The 14,293-nt window shown below is 43.8% G+C and overlaps 2 protein-coding genes across 5 annotated transcripts in view; both read left to right on the plus strand.

Annotated features, from left to right (window-relative positions):
- The first annotated feature begins 10 nt into the window (after positions 1 to 10).
- On the plus strand, positions 11 to 8,501 carry cbln18 (cerebellin 18). Of its 3 annotated transcripts, none has more exons than XM_048264328.1 (5): positions 11 to 66; positions 6,309 to 6,450; positions 6,817 to 6,996; positions 7,346 to 7,489; positions 7,796 to 8,501. In XM_048264328.1, exons 2-5 carry the CDS (start codon positions 6,351 to 6,353, stop codon positions 8,095 to 8,097), a joined length of 726 nt encoding a protein of 241 aa, XP_048120285.1. In that variant the 5' UTR covers positions 11 to 66; positions 6,309 to 6,350; the 3' UTR covers positions 8,098 to 8,501. The 3 variants fall into 3 exon arrangements, with proteins under 3 accessions (XP_048120285.1, XP_048120283.1, XP_048120286.1); XM_048264326.1 differs by having other exon boundaries at positions 35 to 95; XM_048264329.1 differs by lacking the exon at positions 11 to 66 and adding an exon at positions 4,544 to 4,675.
- Positions 8,502 to 11,612: 3,111 nt separating this feature from the next.
- stard13b (StAR-related lipid transfer (START) domain containing 13b) overlaps positions 11,613 to 14,293 on the plus strand; it is a 98,356-nt gene continuing 95,675 nt past the window's right edge. Inside the window, exon 1 of one of the 2 annotated variants that reach the window (XM_048264330.1) lies at positions 11,613 to 11,653. The gene's annotated coding sequence lies outside the window, so the exon portion shown is untranslated. The remainder of the gene's footprint in view (positions 11,654 to 14,293) is intronic. The other variant, XM_048264331.1, reaches the window with a different exon arrangement.

The raw sequence follows: 14,293 nt of genomic DNA on the forward strand, positions 1-14,293 counted from the left end.
CCAGCATACTGCCTAATACACTGACACACTCTCCCTGGCTGGCAGGAGTCTTCACTGGCTGCTGCTGTAAGTAGAGACAGAAAACCAAGTACTGGGTAAATGATAACTTTTTCTTTTATTGTGGGCCAGTTAAGTTAAGTGCAGAGTTAAGTCAAAATAAGCGCTAAAATTAATCTGTTTAGATGTTTTCTTTAAACATTTTGTCTGCGGTTATTTTAACATATTTATAACTTGTTTAGATTTAGATTTATGTTGCCCATACTTTCAAAAATTATAGGTGTGCTATTTGTGATTTCTTGTCATTTTTTGTAGTTTCTTTATGTTAAGTTATAATTTTGCTAGTCATTTTGCAAAATTACATAAGTTGTCTTGGTTTTATTTATAAATTAATCAGTGCATTTATGTTTGTGTGCTAAATTTGCAATAATTGGTTTCAAAACATGTTGATGTAATCTGTAGATGTAAACTGCAATAACAGCAGAGGCGGACAGAGTACACAGCTTCATTACTTGAGTAAAAGTACCATAGGCGTGCATACATAGACACTAGGATGTGCTAAAGCACTAGGAAGTTTGCCCTTTATCAACGAAAATGCCCTTTTGAAACTTGTTTTTTTTTTTTTATTATTAATATTATTAAGATTTTACTGAGGTCGGTTTTGAAATGATCTTTTGAAAACCTGAGCCATTAAAAACGACTGAAACAATGCCCCGAAACAATGATACCCTCCGATCGCAGCGCACCAAACTCAGAGCCGCGGAGAGGAAATGGCACAAATCCAAACTAGCTGACGACCTCAAAAACTAGACACTTCTGACCTCCTTCTCAGCCAGCATGACTGCTGCTAAGACTGCTTTCTACAATGACAAAATCAACAGCGCTACAGACACTCGAAAACTTTTCTCAACCTTCAAATCGCTACTCAACCCTCAGCTGCCTTCCAGCCTTACTGCAGATACCCTCGCCTCATTTTTTACAAACAAAGTGGCGGCAATCAGCAGTCAATTCTCTACATGCCCACTCAACGCATCTGACTCAGATACCGCACTCCTACAACCTCTAGGGACTGCTGGAACATCTTTTTTTTCAGCATTCACGCCTCTCTCGAGAGTGAAGTGTCCAGACTCCTGACATGCAGCCGTCCCTACCACATGCTCGCTGGACCCTATACCCTCGAGCCTACTTCAGTCCATCAGCCCGACCATCGGCTCCAGCTATCACACATGTGATCAATGCCTCGCTAACCTCCGGCACATTTCCAACAGCGTTCAAAATGGCCCGGGTAACACCGTTACTTAAGAAAGCTTCTCTCAACCCTGCTCAAGTCGAGAACTACCGCCCTGTCTCACTACTGCCTTTCCTATCCAAAGGCATTGAACGAGCAGTCTCCAAACAGGTCTCTGACTTCCTTTCACAGAACAACCTTCTGGATCCAAATCAGTCTGGGTTCAAAAGCGGCCACTCTACCGAAACGTCTCTGCTGTCTGTAACAGAAGCCTTAAAGAAGCCAGGGCGACCGCTCGGTCATCAGTACTCATTCTGCTTGACTTATCGGCTGCCTTTGACACGGTTAATCACCGTATCCTTCTCTCTATACTCGCTGACATGGGAATCTCCGGTTCTGCTCTCTCCTGGTTTGAATCCTACCTCACAGGACCTTTCGTTTAACGTATCATGGCTTGGTCAGCTATCTGCACCTCACCATCTCACCACAGGGGTCCCCAGGGCTCAGTGCTGGGCCCCTCCTCTTTGCTATCTACACCACCTCCTTGGGACAGATTATCCATTCAAGACGGCTTCTCATACCACTGCTATGCAGGCGACACACAGCTCTATCTGTCCTTTCCACTTGACGACCCCCTGGTTTCAGCACGGATCTCGGATTGCCTCTCAGACATAGCTACATGGATGAAGGCACACCACCTCCAGCTGAACCTCTCAAAGACTGAACTGCTGGTCATCCCAGCTAAACCTACCATACACCCACGACATCAACATCAAATTTGACTCCCTGTCTGTTTCACCGACCAGGACTGCAAGAAATCTAGGAGTTGTTCTCGACAACCAACTAAACTTCTCAGATCATGTTGCCTCAGTTAAGCCCGGTCATGCCGTTTAGCACTCTACAACATAATGGAAAATCAGGACTTACTTGACTCAAGATGCTACCCAACTTCTGGTTCAGGCAATAGTCATCTCAATGACTCGACTACTGCAATGCCCTCCTGACAGGTCTCCCAGCCTGCGCAGTGAAACCACTTCAGATGATCCAGAACGCGGCGGCGCCTGGTCTACAACCAACCCAAAAGGGCACATGTTACCCCGCTGCTCATCCAGCTACACTGGCTACCTATGGCGGCCCGCATCAAATTCAAGTCTCTAACGCTTGCCTACAAAGTAGTCTCGGTTCTGCTCCCACCTACTTGAATGCCCTCATACAGACTTACACTACCTCCAGACCGCTGCGCTCCTCTGACGAACGACGTCTAGCTCTACCACCGGTACGCTCAAGCCAATCCAAACTTTTCTCATCTGTTGTTCCTCGCTGGTGGAACACACTGCCAGTTCCTACAAGGGCAGGGACATCCTTTTCCACTTTCAAAAAACTCCTGAAGACCCAGCTCTTTAGTACGGAGCCCTAGAGGGGTCATCGCAAAATGTTTTGCATGTTGAGAGAATGTGCGCTCGTTTTACTACATTGTGCGCTCGTTTTACTAAATTGTGCTCTTGTTTAACTAAATTGTGCCCTCGTTTAACTATATTGTGCACTCGTTTTACTAAATCGTACGCTCGTTTTACTAAATTGTGCGCTCGGTTTACTAAATCGTGTGCACAATTTACTATATTGTGCTCTCGTTTTACTATAGTGTGAGCTCATTTTACTAAATTGAGCTCTCATTTTAAGCATAGTAAAACGAGGGCACAATTATTAAACGAAAGTGCACTATTTACTAAAACAGCGCCGATTTACTAAAACGAGGGGCACGCGATTTATTAAAACGAGAGCACAATTTGTGAACATGGTTATAGAACATTGTGAGCACGATCTACTTAAACGTGGCCACAATTTGTAAAACGTGCACTCAATATTGTCTTGACACATGTAAACATGAGCACGTTATAGTATATTCGAGATCTCGATCTACTAAAACGCACCCACGAATAATTAAAACGTGGGCTCGAAGAAATTCAATTGTGTGCACAAAAACATAGTGTGGTGTCAAGGGGTATCCCGGGAATGACGTCGGGAGGTGTGTCACTTGTAGTGACATAGAGGGAATCTCATTGATTGCAATGCACCTGGTTATAGCCCCGTTAGGTAGGCTGTAGGTGGGAGAGCAGATGATTGTGTGTGTTTGTACAGGCCCCTTGCCAACATCGTCCAGCTGAATGTTTGGCGAAGTTTTGAGTGTTTGTTGAGGTCCAAGTGTATGCAGAGCTGTGGTGTTTATCGCGAACGGTGTGAGCTGGGCTACATAGCCTGAGAAGCTGAGCATCGTGAACGACACTGTTTATGTCTCCCGTTTCATAGTCCGTATCAAAGCTTACCTCGTTGTGTGCATCATTGGTGTGCTTGGCGTGGGTTATATGGTGAGGCCCATCGGGCGCTAGAGGGAACCTTATTGTATTGGGTGGGTATTAGGCGATACTACTAATAACGCGGTAGCCTATTTGTACCAACAGTAGGTCTACGTGTTGTAATTGTTTGGGAGCTTGTCGCTGTGATGTGCTTCGATTGACTTCTAGACCTCACAGTTAAGTCAACAATCCAGGAGATAGTGGAAACCGGTCATTAGGCTACAACAGAGCCCGCGAGTAGCCTTTGTAGTAGAATTTCCCCATTATGGGTCTCCATAGCTGGCGGTTGACACCACAGTGCCCCTGCTACAAAGAGTAGAAGTCCGCTATAAAACATGACCACCTAAAGTCTTTAATTAGCTGCTTACGGTTATCATCACATTACCAATATGAACTGTTACAGACAGCTGTAGGCCTAGTCCATGTCAAGGTAACATGAAGTTGCCACCACAGCACAGCGAGCAGTGAGAAAATGTCGGTAGATCGTGCTCACAATGTTCTATAACCATGTTCACAAATTGTGCTCTCGTTTTAATAAATCGTGCCCTCGTTTTAGTAAATCGTGCGCTCGTTTTAGTAAATAGTGCACTCGTTTAATAAATTGTGCCCTCGTTTTACTATGCTTAAAATGAGAGCTCAATTTAGTAAAATGAGCTCACACTATAGTAAAACGAGAGCACAATATAGTAAATTGTGCACACGATTTAGTAAACCGAGCGCACAATTTAGTAAAACGAGCGTACGATTTAGTAAAACGAGTGCACAATATAGTTAAACGAGGGCACAATTTAGTTAAACAGGAGCACAATTTAGTAAAACGAGCGCACAATGTAGTAAAACGAGCGCACATTCTCTCAACATGCAAAACATTTTGCGATGACCCCTCTAGGGCTCTGTAGTAATGTAATGTAATGTAATGAAATGAGCCACCTCCTTGCGCACACCCGACCAGCCTAGCTCTCGTCCTTTGTCACGTGAACTCGCACGGTCGCGTGCAGGGCACGCCAGATGCGCAGCACCATAGCAGTTCAGTAAGCGTCTTCAGATAGCGGGCATGGTCGCTGACAGGCTGCTTCTCCCGTGCCCCATCAGCCAGGTAACATACAGATCAAGCAAAATCTTACAGTTTGCCCTCTAAGCCCACATGTAATAATTTTGTTGTGCGGTAAAATGTCTCATTCAGCACCAAACAAGCATTTTTGCCGTCTGGTCACCTGATAAACTAGTTAGATGAAGCTAGATAAAGTTTTACGCTGTAGCCCAAATCAATGACAGATAACGTGACGACCACATACAAATAATTTCGGTAGATTTTGCAAATTTATGTGTTAATAAGAACGTTTTCTGTTGTATATGTTTTGTTAGGCAACATGTATTAACACATTCATTTGTGACAGAAGAAACGGGAAGTTCCCCATTACCTGTGAAAAATGCCCATCTGCATTCATGTAATGACAACAGTCAGTAGCCCACTATAACTCCTTCTCGTACTGTTTGGTCTCTTTATTGTCTTACAGATCAAGTAAAATCGTACAGTTTGCCCGCTAAGCCCAACGTGTAATCATTTTGTTGTGCAGTAAAATGTCTCATACAGCATCAAACAACTAAGCATTTTTTTTAATGACTGGTCACCTGCTAAAGTTTTACGCTGTAGCCCAAGTCAATGACAGATAACGTGAGGACGACCACATAGGCTACAAATAATTTCGGTAGAGTTTGCAATTGCAAATCTATGTGTTAAGACGAACGTTTTCTGTTGTATAGGTTTTGTTAGGCAACATAAATTAACACATTTTGGTCTCTTTATTGTCTTAATTGTATATTGATTTACTAATTGCAGCACAAGTCAAATTTCATTCAACATGTGCGTGTAATTTGTTTTTTATAATTAAGTGTTCCACGTGCGCTAAAAAGTGCCCAACAAATTTTCTAAATATTGCATTACTACTGCCACAGTCCTTACATGTACGTACAGAAACGTCCTACATGGAGTTATGAAAAATGTTAATGTTAATACCTTGGAGAATGTAAAAGGAATTGGAAGTAAAATCAAGTCATTTTCAACTTTTTACCATGTTGCTAGGGATGGGCGGTATTTCTAATACATGTATTTAAAATACGTATTTCAAATACAAAATACTATTTTGTAATTGAAACACTTGAAGCGAAAACTATCATTAACTTGTTCAGAAATTTTAAATAGTCTGCCGAGGTGGGGCCACAGGTTGGCACATTCCCGGGATGGACCTGCTAGGGTTTCATCTCTTATCTAAATCTGACCATGGAGTTGACTTTGGCGGAAAGCTGAAGGTGATTGCTGATAGGCTGTCCCAATCAGTGGCGCCTGCACAATCCAATCACGTTTGAGAGGTAAACAACAAATTGAGGGTTTTTGAGAATTTTCTTTTTTCCTTTTTTTTAGAAGTAGTAACGGGTACTCACGGTTATGGATAGAAATGTAGTGGAGTAAAGAGTACAATATTTGCCTCTCAAATATACTTGAGTAAAGTCATGAGTTACAATATTTGCCTCTCAAATATACTTGAGTAAAGTCATGAGTACTCCCCAAAAATGATACTCGAGTAAAGTACAGATCCCTCAAAACTGTACTCAAGTACTGTACTCAAGTAAATGTACTCCGTTACTGTCCGGCTCTGAATAACACTCAGAAATAGATTTTTGTAAAATAACTGAGAATTCACTCCTCTTATCATGGGTGTTTATTGCAGAATTGTGAAACACTGTGAATCGTGAAATCTCAACTCCAGACTATGAGGACTGCAGTAACTGTACTGTGCTTGTTGGGGATGCTGTTTGTCAAGCAGGATGCAGAGGCGGGCACCGCGTTTGACCTCATGAGAGAGACTGCAGGTTTGCTCACCCTCTGTGGTCATTAGTTCAATGCTTTGTGCATCTTTCCCTGCACTATTTCTGTGCCTACATCCATACAGGTTTCTGCTGTCTGCGTGTCACATCTAATAGGCCTATCTATCTGTGGAAGTTCCTTCAATATGGGGCAATAGAGACTCTTCAAGACCGAAGTGCACTGCAAAGTACCATATATATTCGCAGGGCACTGAGTAATGTGGTAAAAGTGAATATAACACTGATTGATCTTCATAAGTCACCAGGGGCACTGCTAGAAAATTTGAACCCTATGCCCACATTTACGCCCCTGTAAGTCACATATGCTGCAGTAGTTGAGGTGAGTTGGTTTTGTGTTCCCGTGCTCCTCAGTGTCATGGACGGGGGAGCTGCCGTGCGGCAACTGGGACTGCGAGTGCGCCTTCAAGCGCCAGCGTGGCTGCTGCTGCGTTGCCGGCAGCGTCTTCCAGCTGGAGGAGGACATGTTCGGGCGCATGGTGGGTCTCTGGCAGGGACTCTCCACCCTCAACAGCAAGCTCGGAGAGCTCACAGGTACTACTACAGACACAGAGAGAGACCAGCTTGGAAAAGACATAAATGTCATATGATTTACTGTACTTCAAATTAGTAAATTTTACTACCTTTAAAAGGTGTCAAAAGGGATCAGAGGTTGCGGGCAGTCACAGAAAAGATTAAAAGGGGTCCAAGCATGACATATGTTTTAACATATTTGTATACATTCCTTCAATCTTCTTTAATGGAAATCTTCAGCACAAAAAAATAAATAAAACATATACCACAGAAATGTCAGTCACTGAAGAACACGGTGATGATTTACTCCAGTAAAATGCTACTTCTTTCCTTTACTGAAAGATCTAAACAAATATCCATCTTTGTCTAGGTCCTGACAGCAAGGTTGCCTTTACAGCTGTGATGTCCCCAATGTCCATGGGCTCCCAGTGCTTTGGGCCCTTCACTAGCCACGTACCCATCTCCTACACCAACGTCCAACTCAACCAGGGCTTCGGCTACAACCCAGCTCTCGGTAAGACACACTCCCTCTCAGATCAATGGTAGCACTTTTATGTGCACAGCATACGGTGATATCACAAAACACAAAGATTTCCTCTAAATGTAAAAAGTGTCTTGAACATTCTTGTTTAAAAAGTTTAAAGGCTTATTTTTTTTAATTGATTGTGTAAAAGTTGGTCATTATAATAAACAATGCATTGATTGAGTCAGACAGACCCAACATTTTATTGAACATGTTCCCAATAGTGGTGGCCCATAAATGAAAAACCCATAGAGGTGTTCCCATTCCAGAGTCACCCACCCACTCCTCTGTCCCCAGGCATCTTCACAGCCCCGCGCACAGGCGTCTACTCCTTCTCCTACAGCGTCTACTCCAACGTGGGTTCGAGCGGCGAACGCCTCTACCACATGGTCCAACTGATGCGCGACGGCGTGGAGGTGGCGTCCACGTGGGAGGACAACCGCGAGGACTCCGAGGACAGTGGCTCGCAGACGGTGGTGCTGCAGCTGCGTCGTGGCTGCCAGGTGTACATGCAGCTGTTCTCCGGGCGCATGCTGTGCGGAGACACGGAGGGCCACAACCGCTTCAGCGGGTACCTGCTCTACCCACTCAGCGACTAGGGCACCATGGAGAAGACAAGGACACACATACACAGGATGACACACATACACAATACAGGAAGATAGCTTGCAACATAGTCTGACATACATGAGGACTCTCACAAGGACCACACATGACCAGAGACCTACTTAGACATAAATGACATAAATGTATTAAAAACTGTTCGACAAAAACACTGTTTCCATTGCTGTTCCTCTTTCACATATCTGTCTATCTAGTTTTACTAGTTTTACCATGTGTAAACACAGCTAGGTGAAACAGTTTTAGTTTTCACATCACAAAAGGCTATATCTTTTTTAGAATATATATGGGATCTTTGCACATTCATTCACTAGTCATCGGATAGCTTCACTATTCATATTTTTTTTAAATAAATGACCTGATGTAAACAAGTAGCAAAGCATATGTTGTCCAGTGTGATGTTTTCATGCCTACAGCCTACTTAAAGTTAGAGTGGAGTATATACAAGGAAACTATTTCTTAAAGAAATGCACAGATCTGTTGAGTAGAATGTATATTAAAAAACCTTGAATTCCATACATCAAATCATATTTGCTATATATTCTTTGGACCTTCTCAAAATGATACATTATTGAAATCCCCACATCAACCAGATGATGGCAGTATAAACCAAACCTCTCAAAATTAAGCAGACAAACACAAAAATGAACTGTTAAGTTATCATGCATCACAAAAGAATACATCTAGCTTCAACCAACTCATGAATAGTTTATGTAAAACTACAGATCACATGAGCCTCCACTTAGCTGAGCAGAGTCTGTATACAGATGAAACCACTCTCATAATTCATAGTTTGTTTGCAATTTTAGTCAAGGCTTTTTTATACAATATTGTTCCCCTGCAGATTAGAAATGTTGTTGCACACTCAATGAAATTCAATGTAACTGATCAACATGTAACCAGTATTTATACCTGGAGTGATACCTCAGGTTGTTGTTTTTTTCAGCACTAGCTCCCCCAGTCTCTTTTGTTTAGAGAGGAGGCCCTGGCTGTTCCCATGCCTTGCCCCAGGCTGTTGGTTTAGATCCAAGTCCCATTCCTCAGATGCTTCTGTGCTTGGATCATCCCTCCAGGATGTGGGTTGCATCTGTCAAAGCAGGCTGCTGGTGCTCTAGGCTGAACTGCGGTCAATGGAGAGGTCCCCTGTAGAGGGGACAGACATGTGTCTTACAGAGATGAAGCATGGAAGGGTCTGGGACAGAAGGGTCACTTAACAGCAGATATCTGAATTTCCTCCCATACTCACACGCCTGTGCTCACAAGCACTTACTGAACACACACCCACACACTCTCTCTCTCTCTCTCTCTCTCTCTCTCTCACACACACACACACACACACACTCTCTCTCTCTCTCTCTCTCACACACACACACACACTCTCTATCTATCTATCTCTTTTACACACGCACACACACACACACACACACACACACACACACACACACACACACACACACACACACACCAAAATCTAATCAGAAGTGTAAATATTTAATGCTTGTCCATATCTCAGTATGTCCTCCCGCCTCTCTTATATAAACACATTTCTAAATTTGAGATCAGTTCAATTATCATTATCATTATCAAAAAAAATGAGCCAATCAAGAGAGATGTACGTGAAGTTAATACTGTCATGTCATTTCATAATAAAATTTCATCCATCAGTGTGTTAGGAAGTCCAAGAAATAGTGTTATATTTGTCAAGGCCATTTGTCTGACAGTTTTGAACGTTGACATCCAAGTGTGAGATGACAGAGTGCTGCCCGAGGGCTTTTGATCCCGGCCACATCTCACTGCTGGTTTGTGGCACTTACCTGCCGGCATAACTCACACACACTTCAGAAAGTACACACACTTTAAGCGCTCCAACAGGCATTACTTCACAGTTGCAGGATATTGGAATAATATACAATAAATGTCTTTTCAAACAACAACAGACTCCCTCTCTCTCTCTCTCTCCCTCTCTCTTTCTTCCTGTCTGTCTCCCATCTCCCAAGTTCTCTTTCATGGACTCTTGGTTTTTCAGAAGATTTACCACCTGTCTATTTTTTCTTCTTCTCTTTCATCTGTTCCCTTCAGCTCCACAGTGCTACTGCCAACTGTGGGAGAGCGTGGTTGCTGCGAACACTGCTGGTTGCTTGAAAATTCCTCATAAGATGTGTGAGGTAATCAGACGTAGGGTGTTGAAAAGTTAATGAACGCATGAGGAGTGCGGTCAGAGGTCCTCTCACTCACAGCTTGCTTGGTGTCTCTTTAAACACGTCAGTCTCCCATCTTAAATTCATAGACTTCTCATGAATGGGGTCTCGTAGTCCAAAAAAAATGCAAGGGGTTTTCTGAGCCTGGTGGCATTCAAAACAAATGCTTTCATCACTTTGATAATTAGCGCAAGAAAGTGGTGGAAAATGATATTAGAACCCCACAAGGCATTTAGTGTAATTTGCTTGTGGTTGGTAAAGTTTACTGTAATGAACATCAGAGCCTGTGATGTGCTGATCATATCTGTGAGTGTGGCCTGTGAGTGTGTGTGTGTGTGTGTGTGTGTGTGTGTGTGTTTGTGTGTGTGTGTGTGTGTGTGTGTGTGTGTGTGTGTGTGTGTGTGTGTGTGTGTGTGTGTGTGTATAGTGTATATGTGTGTGTAATAGTATGCGTGCCCTGGTTTGGATGAACTGACTGGGTGAAAGGCTGAGCGGTGGGCCCCATTGAGTGCATATGAATGAGATGAAGCTTTCAGTCATGATCACCCCACACAGTCCTACTTTTTTCACAGCACATCCCCTTCACTCCTCTTCCACTCATCCCCTGCTCCTGTCCTGCATGTCTTTTCTCTATCAGTTTCTGTGTCTTTGTCCCTCACTCTCTCCCTCCCCTCCTGACTCCATCCAAACTATTGTGTTCCTTCCATCTCCGTTGTTCTCTTAATGGGTTGGTCTTGTTTTATTTATCTTATTACTTATTATTAAGTGGTCATGCACTAACTTAATGAGTCTCATCTCAGTCTCATCTGAGTCTCATCTCTCTCCTCTCTTTTTACATCTCTATTCCTGTCTGCTTTATCTCTTCTTTTTTACACAATCTGTATGTCCCTTCATCCATTTCTTTGTCTTTCTTGTCAAAGCAAAATCTTTGTACAATGTAGATAATATTATTGACCAGTGACATGAGTAATGATGATAACTGGCACAGGCCGCGTGGTCTAACTGTGACCCTTTATGGTTGAACTCTACTCTGGCCATGTGGCATTTGTTTCCAGTGCAATGGCAACAACATAAGTGGTCTTCTCACCAGTCTTCCCAAATGCCCCCCCCCCCCCAAACACACACACACACACACACACACACACACACACACACACACACACACACAGAGAGAGAAAGAGAAGCAGCCAGATAAGTGGTGTGTCTGATTGAAGGGGGTGGTCCCTGGCCACTGACAGCCTCCGAGCTCTTGGAGCGCTTCATTCTGATTTCACAGTGTACAGCACCAGGCGACCGGAGATTTACGACCTCCCAAGTGACTAATACGCTGAATGAGGTGAGTCACTTACCTACCCACTCAATTCAACAGACCACTAAATCTCATTCGGCTGGTATTTGTTATTTATGCTGAGTGTTTTTTTTCCAGCTAAAGCAAACATGATAACTGTGGCTGTGACAACAATGATGACGTAACTACGAAGTGTACAAAAAAAAAAAAAACTTGAGAAACTGAGTTTTTTTATGCTGGCGTTTTCAGGCGAACTACAGAGGAGACACTATGGACGGAGGGAGGATTTTAGGAGAGCCAGATATAAACGCACATGTTATAATGGACAACAGTCTCCGCGGGGGTCTTTTGTTATCGTTTAATCCAGACGTGTTTCTATAGCTGTCTGTCCTCAGCCCTTTTATTTGTGGGCGCTCGCTCGCTCGCTCGGCTGCCGAGGTTCAAGGTCGTCGTCACCTGGCCTTGGCTGGTTCACGAGGATCAGGGAGTGAGGATTTAGGGAGGACTTTTAGTGTCTGTATGTGTCTGTGTGTATGTGTTTGTGTATAGGTACAGACTGTTATGGCATATACTGTATGTGTGTGTTGATGGGTGATAAAAAGGACAAAGATAGCAGACACTGGCAGTGTGTGTGTGTGTATGAGAAAGAGAGGACAGCAGACTTAGACACACATGTAAACATAAAGAACAAGATGCCCAGAAAGAGACAGACTAACTGAGAAAGAGAGATAGAGAGAGGGAGACATACAGAGAAAAAGAAAGAGTGAGAGGGGACAGTGTGTTCGCAGGAGGTAACATATGTTTTTTTGTGAGTGTGAGGGATTAGCATCGTGCCTGCTGTGAGCGCAGGAGGAGATGCTGTGTGTGTGTGTCTTTGTGTGTGTATTTGCGTGTGTGTGTGTGTCTTTGTGTGCCTATGTGTCTTTGTGTGTCTGTGTGCCTATGTGTGTGTGTGTGTGTATGTGTACCACCGGGGGGGTTGTTGAAGCTGCTGGGGGCTGCTGGGGGCCTCTGATAAAACGGCGAGGCAGCCGCGCTCCAAGGCCTCAGGTGCCACGGGCTCCAACTCTCATTAAAAACAACACGGGATCCAATCATGCAGCTTATCCACACTCACTGAGCAACCCAATTACCAGCGCCACAGACACCCAGCAGAGCACTCCGCATTAAAGCCCCCACCGCCCGTGCACCCCTAAACGCCACTGTATTCATTACTCCTCCTCAGCCGAATGAGACACCACAATGGCAACTCGCTTCAGATGACAAGGAGGTCTCAGCTGGTGTCTGCTGAATCTTATTTATCCATTCAATCTCATTTATTATTTCTATTTCACTCCCCGACAAAACACTAGAAAACAGTTGCAAGGTCGTAGATTTGATTTCCGCTATGCTTTGTGTGTTGTTATCACTCTACTGTGTCTGTGAGTGACATTGTCGAGTGGATTGTGGTGTAGTGATTGTTTTGGAGTGTGCAGGGAGGTGAGGAAATGAATGGCATTTTGAACAGGCATGAGACGAGCAGCTGCTTTGCTTGGCCAAGTGCTGATGCCATGCATTGATTTGATATGAGGAACAATGGTAGGGACAGGTGTCCAGACAACTGGTCACTGACCGAGCCATTTCACATTGGCAGGATCGCCAACAAACACACACACACACACACACACACACACACCACACACACATACACACACACACACACACACACACACACACACACACACACACACACACTCTATGACCACAGCGGGAGCCGCCGGCCTGGCTTTGGCTTTGGCCAGTTTCCCCTGCCCCGTCTCCACAGCCGCTTTTATTTCATCTCTCCAGACGAGACGACAGACAAAGAAAACAAATAGCAGTCGTTATTAAAGTGAGTCAGCACATCCGATTCCACTTCACCACGGCTGTCCTTGCTGAGCCACTGGGGCTAGGTACACTTCCGCACGGCACCGTTGCTGATAAGGTGTGTGTTATCTCAGGACATGAAAGTCACTTTCATGCTGCAGAGTGGAAAAGGTGCAACAGTTTTCCTCTTGTGCAAGCGACGAGGGGTGTGATATGTTTGTCTGATATCAAAAGACCAAGCTGCAAATTGGATCTTATCAGTGAGTTATCACAGTCTGAAAGGTATAACAAATGGTTGTAAGATGGTTGTAAAATGGTTGAAGAAACATTTATTCATTTAGCAAACGCTTTTTATCCAAAGCGACTTACATATGTCAGTTACATTACAAGGGCCATTGTCCCCGGAGAAACTTGGGGTTACGTGCCTTCCTCAAGGGCACAATGGTGGAAGGTGGGTATTGAACTCACATTTCAGGCTAATGCATGCTAGCCCAGGTCTTTAACCAATATGCTACCACCGTCCCTTTAGATAACACACAACATACACCGTTGGTAAAAACAATACATTTGATGATATGGGAAAATGATTCAGCAGTTTGCATTCTAAACATTTTCAGAGGTTATTGTAAAACTATAAATGCATGCACTTTTAGTAACTGGAATATTCAGTCATGTGTTTCTGTGCAAGGCAGAGAGCAAAGTAAATGTTCAATCATCACGTGTGCCATCTCTGGTAGTGGTAGATGCTGAAGTCACTTCCGGGGATTGGTTTCTAAATTGAACTCATGCGGAGATGACATTTAATTTTGTCTTGCTGATCAGTCAGCGGCGTTTCCCCAAAGG

This window comes from Alosa alosa, chromosome 15 (genome assembly GCF_017589495.1).
Source record: "Alosa alosa isolate M-15738 ecotype Scorff River chromosome 15, AALO_Geno_1.1, whole genome shotgun sequence".
In the NCBI taxonomy this organism is placed as follows: Eukaryota; Metazoa; Chordata; class Actinopteri; order Clupeiformes; family Clupeidae; genus Alosa; species Alosa alosa.